Raw genomic sequence first — 15,078 nt, 5'->3', positions numbered from 1 at the left:
CCCCCCTGTTGTCCGTCTTGGGAGAGAGATCCACCCCCCCCCCCCCCGTTGTCCGTCCTGGGAGAGAGATCCCATCTTAGGGGAGAGTCGCCCCCTCACCCCCCGTTGTCTGTCCTGGGAGAGAGATCCCCCCCGTTGTCCGTCCTGGGAGAGAGATCCCCCCCTGTTGTCCGTCCTGGGAGAGAGATCCCATCTTAGGGGAGAGTCCCCCCCCCCCTTTGTCCGTCCTGGGAGAGAGATTTCTCCTGTGTTGCGCTCCATGAGGTTTCTTCTAATTTTTTCTCTCCCTGTTAAAGGTTTTGTTTTTTTGGGAGTTGTTCCCTATCCGATGTGAAGGTCTAAGGACAGGATGTTGTGTTGCTGTAAAGCCCACTGAGACAAATTTGTAATTTGTGATATTGGGCTATACAAATAAAAATGACTTGACTAAAAAGTGCAATATCCAACACTTGAGCTCTTTACTTGATTCATTAGGTAAGTCCTGTTTACATGGCAGTTGAACAACGCTTGTTTTCACAAGATCAACTAATCCGTTTCATTGTGTTCTCTGTGATATGCCATGTGTTTCCTCTGATTGCTCTTTTGGCTGAAACCTTTACCACAGACTGAGCAACTAAATGGTTTCTCTCCTGTATGTATTCTCATATGTGTCTGCATATGTCCTCTTACGGAAAACTCTTTAGCGCAAACAGAACAACTAAATGGTTTCTCTCCTGTATGTATTCTCATGTGTATCTGCACATGCCCTTTTCGAGATAAGCCCTTACCACAGACTGAACAGCTAAACGGTTTCTCTCCTGTATGTATTCTCATGTGTATCTGCATATGTCCACTCTGAGAAAACCCTTTACCACACACTGAGCAACTAAATGGTTTCTCTCCTGTATGTATTCTCATGTGTTTCTGCATATGTCCTCGCTGATAAAACCCTTTACCACACACTGAGCAACTAAATGGTTTCTCTCCTGTATGTATTCTCATGTGATACTCCATGTGTCCTCGTTGATAAAACCCTTTTCCACAGACTGAGCAACTGAAGGCTTTCTCTCCTGTATGTATTCTCATGTGTCTTTGCATAGTTTGTTTTTCAGAAAACATCTTACCGCAGACTGAGCAACTGAAAGGTTTCTCACCGGTATGTATTCTCATGTGTCTCTGCATATCACCTCTTCTAGTAAACCCTTTACCACAGACTGAGCAACTGAAAGGTTTCTGTCCTGTATGTATTATCATATGTCTCTGCATATTTCCTCTTTCAGAAAACCCTTTGCCACAGACTGAGCAACTGAAGGGTTTATGCTCAGCAGATCTCATATTACTGATTTCATTGTTTGTTGTGTCCAAACCTGACTGAGTTTCTTTAGTCTTGTTCCAACCATCATCACTGTCTTCAGTCTCACTTTCACAACAGTCCGAAGAGAGGGGATGACCATCATTAGTTTTTACTAAATCACCATCTCGATCTAGGTTACTGGCTAGATGTGATAGTCCACAGTCCTCTCCATCAGGCTCTGGTTTCATCTGGTCATTTGAGGTGCTGGCTTCTTCAGTTTGGCTTTGATGATGCTGTGAGGACTGACCTTTCTCTTCATCATTTTCAATCTTCACAGGCACAGGAGTGAATGGCAACTTGGTGACATCAGCCTCCTCATTCAATCCTTGAAACTGCTCTCCCTCTTGACTGCTCCAGAGTTCCTCCTCTTCCTCTTTAATGTGTGGGGGCGCTGGCCTCTCCTGGTCCAGACTTGGGCTCCACTCCTGCTGCTCAGATGGAACCTTCTCTTCAGAAACTAAGAGCAGCAGGTGGTCTAGAGGGGAGACAAAATACAGATGATGAGGAAAAATATGACTGGATTGAATGTTGCTGTGTCTGTATTTGCTTGCTTGCTTCGTTACTACGGTGAAAGTGCTTTATCCCTTTGTTCTCTGCTTCATTCTGGTTTCTGTACATATTTTCCTATTTTTCCTGCTATGGTACCTTAACCTTGAACAGTGGTGCCTGTAAAAACTATTCTTGCAATTATCCTTGCAAGCTCTGATCACTCTTTTTCAACTATTTATCTGCCATCGGTCAGTACTTCAGAGCGGCTTGTTAATATAATTCTACTAGAGTGTTTCCGCTCCGGGTTCATTCGCATATTACCCACAATGCAACTGAGGTGTCGATGTTTTGGTTATGTTGTGGGATATTGAACATGTTAAAAACAGACATATTTGTTACAGATAGCGGTGATGTGGTGGAAGGTAATGGGGACGTTATGAGAGAAGTTGTATTAGACAATATACTATTTCCCACCGTGAGGGTAAAGAGTAGGCAAATAGATAAGGTCGCTTCTGTGCCCAAGAAAAGAGGGAAGCTAAGACCCATACAAGTAGTGTCTGTTTTGACTTGCGGTCATTAAAAGCTTGCTTATTAACTCCGAAAGGTTGGCTAAGAAGTCCATTATTTAACCACGTCACATTGGTGTCAGAAGTGGGATGGACTTCTTTAGATAGCAAACTTTGGCCGAAGGGCGTAACCGAAAGTCAGCCGGTGAGCGTCTGGAAATCGCTGCTCTCGAAAAGGAGCTCAGAGGTCTGCTCTGTCTGCCAGATGGGAGCAGCGCAGCGCGGCCTCAGGAAGGGGGAGACCCGTGCCCACCCCTGAGTGCGGTAGATGCGCTGGGGAATGTCCGAGGGGCGGAGTCCCAAGGAAATGGAAAATGTCTTCTCTTTCAGAGCAAGTCCAATGAGGAGTCCCCTCCGCGGCCTGCCCCGACCGTGCGACGAAAAACAGCCGGCGCTTCCAGCCATGAGGAAGCCACCAGAAGCAAGTTGAACATGACCCGTGGAGAGAGAGCCACCAGCGGCGGCCATCAGGAGCAAGTTGGGCACGACTGGAGAGTATGCCACCAGGGGGAAACATCAGCAGCAAGCTGGACACGATCTACAGAGAGGGAACTTCAACCCAAGTTACTCACTGCCCCATCTGCCACTACTGGAGAGTGGAACACACCTTGCAGATATGGTTCCAGTACAAGACTCACCAACTGTACCGACCCCTGGCCAAGCCCAAACACTCCCTCGGTGAAGTTGGGCCGCTACGACGGGAGCTCCAGCTGGGAAGGATTCTTGTTCAGTTCAACCTGATTGCTAGGGTGATGAAATGGACAGAAAACCAACAACTAGTCAACCTAGCAGCAGCCCTGGAGGGAGAAGTAAGGCAGGCACTCCTAGACCTGGCAGCTGGAGAGATATCACTGGGGGCGCTAACCACTGCCCTGGGTCGCTGGTTTGGCAACACCCAATTGCTGATTAACCTCCGGGATCAACTCCATTCAAGACAGAGACAAGGCCAGGAGAAGTTGGGTAACCTGGTGGCTGACATTCAATGCCTGGTGAGCCGTGCGTATCCTGATATACCCCAATCGGCCATCCGATGCCTGGCCCTGGATTCCTTCCTACGAGCTTTACAGCTGCCTCACCTCAGGCAACAGGTGCGGCTGGAAAAGCCACTCACCATTGAAGAGGCGCTGCATAGGGCAGAGGAGGTGGAGGCCATTATGGCGGAAAAAGGAGCGGCCCCAACACTGCACCATCATGTGCGGGCACTGCAGGAAAGTGAAGAGGAGCCACGCTCATCCGTCCAGGCAACACGATGAGCAGAGACATTTCTGTGCTGGGGCTGTGGGAAACCAGGGCACCAAAGAAGGCAGTGGCAGAAGACAAACTGACTCTTTTACCAATGAGTACGAAGGCCTGTCACCCAAGTAGCCGCCTCTTCTGAACCGGGAAACAACCAAGGGTCGGCCTAGAGGGGGACTGACCGGCCCACACAACCTCCCCCCGGAGTAATAATCCCAGAGTCGTTGGACGGATTGGCACTGGCTTCAGCCTCCATGTCTCCTGTCAGCTGAATGGCAATACTTGCATTGCCCCGGTCGACACCGGATCCACCATCAGCTTGGTGAGACTAGGAGAAGAAGTACGTAGGATGCCGACAGAAGTAAAGATGGAGACAGTTACAGGTCAGTGTGCTAGAATGGAGGGGAGAAGTAAACTGACCCTTAAGATGGGAGAAATGGAGGTACAGCAAGACAATTGGCTAGCAAACATACGAGAGAGCTGTATCCTTGGACTGGATGCCTTGAGAGCCATTGGTGCGGTGGTACGGGCGGCCGGTCCACAGCTGGAGGTGGGCAACCAAGTACAGAATGCCACTACCGTACGCAGCAATCCGGGGGGCAATAAAGGTGGACCACGAATCTTGTGCTTGGCTTCAGGGCCATGGGAAGGTACATCACCAGAAAGGGCCTCTGCACTGGAAGAACTGGCCCAAAAGTGCATGGAGGGTTTGAGCCAAGAAGACGGGGAGCAGGTACAGAACCTGCTGATAGAGAACAGACACCTCTTCGCTTCGAGTGATCTGGAGTGTGGCCGCACCAATCTTGTACAGCACCACATTGACAATGGTAATGCGGACCCAGTCCGCCAGAGAGCTCGCCGTCTCACTCTGATGAAATTTCAAGAGGCAGAAGCAAAGATCCAGGAGATTGCAGCTGCAGGAATCATTGAACCCTCCGATAGCCCATGGGCGTCCCCTGCCGTGCTGGTTACCAAGAAGAATGGTTCCCTCCGATGTTGTGTGGACTATCGGCGACTAAACAACCTGACCCGGAAAGACTCGTAGCCACTCCCCCGCATTGACGAAGTTCTGGACTGTGTGGCGGGTTCCCAATGGTTCAGCTCCCTGGATTTAAGAAGTGGGTACTGGCAGGTAGCGATGGCCCAAGAATCCCGGGTAAAGACTGCCTTCACCATTGGCCGAGGACTCTGGCAGTTCACAGTCATGCCATTTGGCTTATGTAATAGCCCGGCCACATTTGAACGCCTCGCTCTGCCTGCGTGGTGTACCTGGATGACCTCCTGGTGCATGCAGCTACGTTTACTGAGGCCCTCTCCAACCTCCGACTGGTGCTCGAACGCATCAAGGCAGCCAACCTACGACTCAATCCGAGAAAATGCAATCTACTGCAGCGGGAGACAAGGTTCCTTGGATATGTGGTGGGGCCCGGAGGTGTGTCCACAGACAATGACAAGGACACTGCAGTCAGGGATTGGCCAACGCCCACCTCAGGAAAGGAAGTGAGGAGTTTTCTGGGACTGGCATCATATTACCGTCGGTTCGTGCACGCATTTGCAGACAAAGACCGTCGGCTCCACCAGCTCACCCAGAAGGGACGACGGTTCCACTGGACTGAAGCATGTGAGAGCTCCTTTCAGATACTCCGGAAAGCATTGACCCTAGCACCAGTGCCAGCCCTCCCAGACGGGCAGCGGCCATTCATACTTGACACTGGTGCCAGTGATGTAGGTGTGGGAGCAGTCCTGTCGCAGCCCAGTGGGGAAGGGGAAAGAGTAGTGGCCTATTACAGTAGAGCCTTGAGTAAGGAAGAAAGGAACTACTGTGTGACTCAGAGAGAACTCCTGGCAATAGTACAGGCCGTAAGGCATTTTAAGCTTTACCTGTATGGAAAGGACTTCCTACTGAGGACGGACCATGCATCGCTCCGCTGGCTGCTTAGCTTCAAAGAACCTGAAGGGCAGGTAGCCAGATGGATAGAAGCCTTGCAGGGATTTACCTTCACTACGGAGCACCGAAGAGGCAGCCGACATAACAATGCTGATGCTCTCTCCAGACGCCCCTGTTCGGATCAGGCCTGCCGCCATTGTAGCCGGTTGGAGACTCGAGAACAGCAACGGATGAATCGGGTTACAGTGCGGACACTTGTGGTCCCAAGTGCGCCACTGGAGGAGATGTCACCAACCAAGATAGGGGAACTCCAACGTCGGGATAGCCACCTGGGACCCGTGATACGTTGGCTAGCACATAAAGAGGTCCCAAGTAGAGAGATGGCAGGTCCCCACTCCCCCACCACCAAGGCGTTGCTGGGACAGTGGAATTCACTCATGCTTAATGAGGGCTGCCTCTATCGCGTGTGGGAAGAGCCAAGGAGGGGAGGCAGTACCTGGCAACTAGTTGGTCCCCACGCAATACAACAACAAGTGTTAAGCACAGTACATGGCCCCCCTGGAGTGGGACACTTCGGAATTACCAAAACTCTGTGGCGGCTGCAGGAAAGATTCTACTGGGGGAGGTGCCGGCGAGACGCGGAGCGGTTCTGTCGTAATTGCAACACCTGCAATGCAAAGAAGGGGCCAGCTGGGCAATCCCACGTCCCCCTGCAGCAATACAGGGTGGGGGCGCCCATGGAAAGAATTGGGGTGGATGTGGTTGGGCCATTCCCCGTGACAGAAGATGGTAATCGTTACATTCTCACAGTGATGGATTATTTTACCAAGTGGCCCGAGGGCTATACCATCCCTGACCAATCTACAGCCACGGTGGTAGACTGCCTCACTGAGAGGATGTACATCCGGTTTGGGGTGCCAGAGGAGTTGCACAGTGACCAGGGGCGCAATTTAGAATCCCAGGTGTTTGGGGATGTGTCGGTGCCTTGGGGTACGGAAGACCAGGACCACTCCCCTACACCCTCAAAGTGATGGCATGGTTGAGCGGTTCAATCGGACCTTGGTCACACAACTAGTCATGCTCACGGCGAGGCATCAAAAGGATTGGGACCGCCATCTGCCCCTGGTACTCATGGCATACCGGTTGGCCATTCAGGAGTCCACGGGGTGCACCCCAGCTGCACTAATGTTTGGTCAGGAGCTACGGACGCCTGTGGATCTGGTCTTTGGCAAGCCGCAAACCCACCAGTACGAGGGCCGCCGGGCCAGGACTATGTAGACGCACTACAGGACCGGATGGAGGCTACTCATCAGCTGGCTCGAGAGAATATGGCCTCTACAGGGGAAAGGTAGAAGAGAGCCTCTGATGTATGTTGCCACCGCAAAGAGTACCAGTAGGGGGACATCGTATGGGTGTATAACCCATGGCGAAAGAAGGGACGGTCCCCAAAGCTGGACAGCAACTGGGAGGGGCCCTGCCTCATCCTGAAGAGGATCTCAGAGGTTACCTATAGAGTGAAGCTCCACAGCCGCCCTCGGATAGTCATCCTTCACCAAGATCGCCTCGCACCTTACTTAAGCCGGGACAGCGACCCAGCTGGGACTGAAAGTGCGGTGGGAGGAGGTGGGGTGCCAGACTCCTCCTCCTCTGTAGACCAGACTACCGGGGTCCAGGGAGGGGGTAAGGACACTGCTGGATCAGAGCCAACCTCCCTGGATTTCAGCAAGGAGCTACCATTAGAGCACCTTGTTTTGGGCCAGGGAGGGGGCGGGGACACTGGGTTTACAGAGCTACCCTCCCTGGCCACGAATGGAAACAGTGGTGACGTCGAAGGTGGGGGCTCAGACCCAGCGGATGCAGAGCCGCCCCCGTCATCGATCAGCAGCCCGCGGCAAGGAGCAGCCCGGGATGGGAGAGGTGCTCGGCAGAAGAAACCCTCATGGTGGATGGACCCATCCACATGGGATTTGGGTTAGGCCAACGGGACGTTGGTCTTTCAAGGAAGGGGGCAGTGTGGCGAATTCTACTAGAGTGTTTCTGCTCCGAGTTCATTCGCATATTACCCACAATGCAACTGAGGTGTCGATGTTTTGGTTATGTTGTGGGATATGGAACATGTTAAAAACGGACATATCTGTTACAGATAGCGGTGATGTGGTGGAAGGTAATGCGGACGTTATGAGAGAAGTGTATTAGACAACATGCTATTTCCCACCATGAGGGTAAAGAGTAGGCAAATAGATAGGGTCGCTTCGGTGGCCAAGAAAAGAGAGAAGCTAAGACCCATACAAACTTGTGTCTGTTTTGACTAGATTGACTTGCGGTCATTAAAAGCTTGCTTGTTAACTCCAGAAAGTTGGCTAAGAAGTCCGTTATTTAACCACGTCACGATAACATCCGAAGGCTCATACGATGACTCTGGACCCTCAACTCCCAAGACCCATCAAGATGCAGAGCTTGTCCCAGACTACAAGAAAGAAAGAAAGCCACTTTATTTTTGTAATTGTACAGGTTACAATGAAATGTGTTCTCTGCATTTAACCTACCCTATTGTATAGGAGCAGTGGGCAGCTGCAGTGCCTGGGGACCAACTCCAGTTCTTCTTTCCATAGCCTTGCTCAGCGGCACAGGCAGGAGTATTCACCCTAACATGCATGTTTTGCATGTTAGGATTTTTTTTTTTTTTTACAAATGATTGCTGTGGTTTAAATACAAAATATTCGCCCTGGAAAAACAAAATTAACCAGCTGCCACACTGACTATGCCTGAGTCTCCTCTCAGTGAGCTACCCCGGATGCAGGTATAAATTCAGCTCTGGATGACTACCTACATTATCTTAACTCTGCAAAGCTAAACCTGGACTAGCACTAATACAGAACTACTTGGAAAAAGCCAGAGCTAAGCCCAAAGAAAAATGGGAAGCTGTGCAATCACGTAGGTCCACTGGTGCCTGATACTGGACCAAGGCTATGCCTGTTGCTGTTTTATTATTATCTCTATTTTCTCTAATGTACACAGCTCTCTCACTGATTATGGTCCCAGAGATCATATGTGGGTGCTTGGAGTAAATTAATAACTGGATGTTCCAGAATTTTCTCAAATTAATTAAGGATAACACAGACTATTGTCCTTGGTCCAAGGAAAGAGCTGAAAGTTGTTGCTTACCTTTAATTTCTGTAAATCAAGACTACAAGTCAAGCAAGCGCAATTATAGACCAAGAGCTACATTCTGATAACCATATGAAGACAGTAACAAAGTCGGCACATTACCGCCTTCAAAACATGTCAAGAATAAGAGAAGGCTTGAAAAACTGACTTGTGGTCCACTTCTATAAAGCCATCATAGACATCATCCTCACATCATCTCTGTCTGGTGTGGGACTTCAGACAGTCAGACCAAGAGGAAATTGGCGCGGATTGTTACTAAAGTCTCACAAAATTAGTTGTGAGCCTCCCCCAGTCCACTCACTGTATATCAAGTGCACCTTCAAGCAGGCAGCTAAAAATAACCAGTGACTCCTCCCAGCCAGCCCACCGCGTCTTCCAGCTGTTCTCCTCTGGGACGTGTTATGCTACGTTCAGACCAAAGGCGGCGAGAGAGTTGGCGCCGCTTTGTTCGCCCGTGTTTGGCCGCCAGCTCCGCCGGGTGTGTTCGAACAGAACGCGAATTCGCTGTGTTGACGTCACAACAAACAGTCTAGTTACACCAACGCTGCTAGCAAGTTTGCTAGACCGCACACAACAAATACCACACACCAGCAGTTTGTGTTTACTTGTGATCATCGTGGAGCAGCGACAGAGATCAGTTGCGGTGGCTCTGCTTTATATCAACTTGCGCCGCCGAAACCGGCGTCAGCGTTCGGTTTGGGTTCATAGCACAAACCGGAGACGTGCCCAGCTTGGCGAATTTCCCCGGCTCGTTCAGGAGTTGCGTTTGGACGGCGTCCGAAAAGAATTCTGGGTAGGGGGCGTGTCTTCTTTCCCAACATGAAGGCGGGTTCTAACCCTACTTGAAGGTGATTGGCTATCGCCTGGCGAAATATTCGCCCGAGTTGGACATTTTTGAAATCCCGCGAAGGCGCGTTCGTCGCTCGATTCGCCCAATTCGCGCCGCCCGTAATTTCGCCGCGAATTATTCCGCCCATTCGCCTCCTCCCATTGACTTTGCATGCATTCGCGCCGCCCAAAAAATTCGCGCCGCCTTTGGTCTGAACGTAGCATTACAGTTCAGTTATTACTCCTCCCAGCCAGCCCACCGCGTCTTCCAGCTGTTCTCCTCTGGGACGTGTTACAGTTCAGTTATTAGCCAAAACTAGAGGTGCGCCGATCGAAATCGGCCGGTTTTCAGCTGATCGGCTGTGACCGGTGCCCGGCCCGATCAGTCTTACATATCCGACTCACACACACACACACACACACACACACACACACACACACACACACACACACACACACACACACACACACACAGACAACACGCCATCGGTCTGGAAGTTCTTTGTAACACCGTTAAACAAGCCGTGGAGGAACAACACTGAAAACATTTGGAACAACTAATTTAACCAGACACTTAAAACCCATCACCCCGGTGAACGTGCCCAATTTGAAGAAGCTAGCAAAAGCAAAACAACTAGAAAAGCTAGCGAGAGCGCAGAGCCAGCTACAGGTCAGCCCCTCTGTTGACAGACCAAAGCCATGACGGGGAACATCGTGGGATCCATGGCACTGGATGACCAGCCATTTTCCCTAGTCGAGGACAGAGATTTCAGAAATTTGATAAATTATCTGAGCCCTAAATACACAACAGCAAGTAGGCGATACTTCTGGACGTGGCGTTACCAGAGTTGTTTAATGTTGTTTCACACGCAGCCTGCTGCTAGCCGACTGCAAAGCAGCATCAGTTTAACAACGGACATCTGGACATCCAACATGAGCTTGATGTCGGTGTTGAGCCTGAGTGCTCAGTGGGTGGATGCAGATTTCCAGCAACACCAAGTCCTTCTACACTGTGAAGAAATGCCCGGGTCCCACGCTGCTGCCAGTCTAACCGCCACATCTGACACAATGTTACAACAGCGGGACAGAGGCAAGACAACATGTGGTGTTGCGAGACAGTGGTGGATCTAGAGATTTTTTCCTGGGGTGGCAAAGGGGTGGCAAGACTGTGTCCCAGAGGTGGCAGCTGCCACCCCTTGCCATCCTGTAGATCCGCGCCTGTGAGGGGGAGGGGGGATTCTAAATCGGCGACTTCTGTTTGAGATGAGTTTGGTGCGGGTCTCATTGACCTTCACCATGCATGTACATAAAATATACTTTAAAAACATATTATCTGATTTATAAATGAGGTGGCAACAGGGGTGGCAAGATTGTGTCCCAGAGGTGGCAGCTGCCACCCCTTGCCACCCTGTAGATCCGCCCCTGTTGCGAGACAACGCTAGAAATATAGCACTTGAGGGCAACTTGGCGAGTTTGCCCTGCATGGCACACACGCTACTCTTGGCGGTGAATGAGGGTCTGCTGTCCCAACGAGGCATCATTGACACCGTGGCAACTAGAAGGAAGATGTCGGACATTTTAAACACGCTCCGCTCGCGTAATCACGACTTCAGGACGTCCAGGGGCAGTTGGGTCAGCCTGAGAAACGACTGCAGCAAGATGTTCCTACCAGAGGGAGTAGTACATACTGTATGCTCCAATCGCTGATGGAGTAGAGACGCGCTCTGGCGGCCTACGCTGCTGGCCACACCCAACACGCATCACTGGGGGCTAATGGATAACGTGCTGAGCCTCCTCGCACCGTTTGAGGAACTCACGAGACAAATCAGCTCCTCGATAGCAACAGCCGCAGACGTCATTCCAGCCATCACTGCGCCGAAACGGCTTTTGGAGAGAAGGGCAGACTCAGACCGTGGAGTGGTAACTGCAAAAACCACATTGCTGGGGGCGGTTCGGAGAAGGTTCGACAACATCCAAAAGGAGCCGCCGTACACTTTGGCCACTGTTCTTGAGCCCAGGCAAGTTATTAGCCTACTGCTACTGTAGTAATATAATAATAATAATAATAATAATAATAATAATAATAATAATAATAATAATAATGCATTACTATACTTATAAAACGAATTTTAATGAACATAGCTATATAGCTATAGGCTAATAGCTAGGCTACGTGTTTGCCTGGCTGTATCTGAAACACAATCATTTGAACTGTCCTTCTTGTCTTTGTCCGTTCATGCAAAAGGTACAAGAATCCCTATTTCTCAGCAGAAGTTAACGCCTGCTTCTGACTATGCTGGAGAGGGAGATCGGACACGCACCTAAGGAACCTGTTGCAGAATCATCCACTGCACTTGGACCTGTCAGAGAAGCACCTGCAGCCAAAAAGCTACGTGGTCTCCTGCTTTCAGTATATGGCGAAATATTGAAGGAGAATTCTGAGGTGGGGCAACTGCTGGCCAACCCTTCGTCTGTGCAGGTACAGAGTTACCTGTCTGAGTTTCCCATTAGCAGAAGTCAAAATGAATTTACCTTCTGGAGGATCATTAAAGATCGTTTCCCTGCATTTGCTCCACTTGCCCGAGCCTACCTGTCTGCCCCAAGTACAAGCATTGACAGGGAGCGCTTGTTCCGCTTGGCGGGACATGTGGTAGATGAGAGAAGAAAGCGACTATCTGGTGACAAGGCAGAGATGCTTCTGTTTGTGAAGAACAACTTGCCATTAATGTTCAAGTGATTGCAGTAGGCCTATACATATGTTGACAACAACCTAAAGGTGCCTTGTAATATTCGTTTGTTTCTGTTATCTGTTGCACCTGTTTTCATTTGGAAAAAGTAAAAATACTGCACTTCATTTTTAGTTGGAGGTTTGTAAAAACTGTAACCTGTAACTCTATCTAAAGGAGTTGAATCAAGTGCAACTGGACTTGGTATATATCCGTGAAGATGTTTCGCCTCTCATCCATCCAATTTAGGAGAATTTTCAACAAACACCGCATCCCGGTATACTTCAAACCCAGCAACACACTCCGACAAAGACTGGTTCATCCCAAAGACCGTGTACCACACACCCGGAAAAGCAATCTGGTGTATGCTGTACAATGCAATGAGGATTGCACTGACCTATACATAGGAGAAACCAAACAACCACTACACAAACGGATGGCCCAACACAGAAGGCCAAACTCCTCAGGACAAGACTCAGCAGTCTATCTACACCTAAAGGAGAAGACACACTCCTTCGAGGACAGCGATGTACACATTTTGGACAGAGAAGATAGATGGTTTGAAAGAGGGGTGAAGGAAGCCATCTATGTGAAACTGGAAAAACCATCCGTCAACAGAGGAGGAGGTCTGCGACACCACCTATCTCCCACTTACAATGTCGTCCTTTCATCTCCACCCAGGAGACTCAAGAAGCCTAGCCTCCAAGAACAACAGTCGCTCACTAACGGCTCCAACCACTCTCATGACCACTGAACAATGAAGTCGAAACTAACACCCCCAACCACCGTCGCTGCTAAACAAATGCAAATCAATAGCTCCGATGGCGACGGGCGCGGCCATAACATCGGGACACAAAGAGCCACTCATATCTATGGCTCTGTTAGCGACGGGCGTTGGTAAACATCGGAACACAAAGAGCCATGGACATCTATAGCTCTGAGAACGACTCCTAGAGGATAAATACTGAGTCTCATCAGCAGCCAGTCAGACTAGCTTGGTCTAGTCAGAAAGGCACGAACTGAGGAAGCCTCTTGGATGAGAGGCGAAACGTCTTCACGGATATATACCAAGTCCAGTTGCACTTGATTCAACTCCTTTGGAGAACCATGACGACCTGGATGAATGAGAACATTCACAGACATGTAACCTGTAACCTGGTTCACTTTTTTTATTTTAAGATGTGTAAAAAGCGAAAAAGGTCAAGGTCCTGTAATCTGGTGCATTTTTAAAGGTAATGGAATTGCAAGTTCCCTAAATACACAGATACTATTTACTATTTCAGCCAGTGACAACAAAGTATTTTTTTTAAATTTAACCACAAGATGGCACTATGACCCCTTAAATCTCCATTTACATTGGGCTGGGCTCCATGGATAACCTTTTTATGTAAATAAATAACATTAGGTGCGTAGTTATGTAGATCTTTTGCGCCTGTTTTCTTCTGGGAATGTAAAACCTGTAAGGTAAAGTCAGATATACTGCGATGGATTTTCAGTCTGATTTTATTTGCTCAGTAACCCGGAGCACTTTCATTCTGAGATTTGTTTGAGTGAGAGTAAGAAAAGTCCTGTAACCTGGAGCAGTTTTGGAGAAAATGTAAGGAATTTAATAGTCTTTTATTATGAACATAACATATTTTCCATTAAAGAAGGGTGACAAAAATGTTTGTATATGCTGTCAATTACAGTTCTTAGAAAGAAAGAAAATTGGTATCGGCAAAAATCGGAATCGGCAGGTCAGACTTTTAAAAACATCGGAAATTGGAATCGTCCAACAAAATTGCAATCAGTGCATCTCCAGCCAAAACCAGTCGATTCAAAACCAGCCTCTCTCCTACAGCAGTCAGAACACTTAACATTCCCTGCTAGCTCCCCTTGCTACAGGATCCCACATACTGACCTGAATGCACTGGACTGAACTCAGACTTGACTTGTTTGCACTGGGACATCAATCATTGTACTTTCTGCCTGTTGGACTACTTAATATGCTGGGCAACTGAACTGTAAATATCATATATTTGATTATTTCTTCGTCTTCTTCTTCTTCTTCCGTAAGTTTTTCGGTGTGCAACTATTTCTGCATACTTTGTGCTACAGAAACCATTCAACTGTCAAAATGTTCACATTTTTTAGGACATTTCTGCTTACAGTCAGCTTTTTTCTAATATTAATAGTTTTTGAAATATTACGCTTTTTATGAAACTGTTTTCTCATTGAAATGAATGGAGAGAATGTTCAAATCCTCAAAAACCTTCAGCTCTTATAAATGTTAATATGTTGGCAAACTTTCAGCTAGAAACTTAATGTAAACTTTAAACAGGTCACAAGACTTCCTGGTATGAAGCCTCTTACATTCAGATTTGTGATATCGTTTATAGTGTTTCTGCTATGAAGCTTATTACATTCAGATGCGTGATATCGTTTATAGTGTTTCTGCTATGCTTACATTCAGATGTGTATTATCTTTTATAGTGTTTCTGCTTTGAAGCTTACATTCAGATATGTGATATCTTTTGCAGTTTTTCTGCTATGAAGTTTCTTACATTCAGATGTGTGATATCTTTTATAGTGTTTCTGCTATGCTTACATTCAGATGCGTGATATCTTTTATAGTGTTTCTGCTATGCTTACATTCAGATGCGTGATCTTTTATAGTGTTTCTGCTATGCTTACATTCAGATGTGTGATATTTTTATAGTGTTTCTGCTATGCTTACATTCAGATGCGTGATATCATTTATAGTGTTTCTGCTATGCTTACATTCAGATGCGTGATATCTTTTATAGTGTTTCTGCTATGCTTACATTCAGATGCGTGATATCTTTTATAGTGTTTCTGCTATGC

The 15,078-nt window shown here is 48.3% G+C and overlaps 1 protein-coding gene across 2 annotated transcripts in view; it reads right to left on the bottom strand.

Annotated features, from left to right (window-relative positions):
* Positions 1–239: 239 nt before the first annotated feature.
* The window catches only part of LOC130131688 (zinc finger protein 436-like), a 62,092-nt gene continuing 47,253 nt past the window's right edge, over positions 240–15,078 (bottom strand). The window contains exon 4 of one of the 2 annotated variants that reach the window (XM_056301469.1): positions 240–1,808. In XM_056301469.1, coding sequence (XP_056157444.1) covers positions 526–1,808 — 1,283 coding nt within the window. In that variant the 3' untranslated portion in view covers positions 240–525. The remainder of the gene's footprint in view (positions 1,809–15,078) is intronic. The other variant, XM_056301470.1, reaches the window with a different exon arrangement.

The sequence above is a fragment of the Lampris incognitus genome, chromosome 21, assembly GCF_029633865.1.
Source record: "Lampris incognitus isolate fLamInc1 chromosome 21, fLamInc1.hap2, whole genome shotgun sequence".
Lineage (NCBI taxonomy): Eukaryota > Metazoa > Chordata > Actinopteri > Lampriformes > Lampridae > Lampris > Lampris incognitus.
Note: the sequence above shows the minus strand (reverse complement) of the source record. Positions and strands in the feature narration are given on the sequence as shown.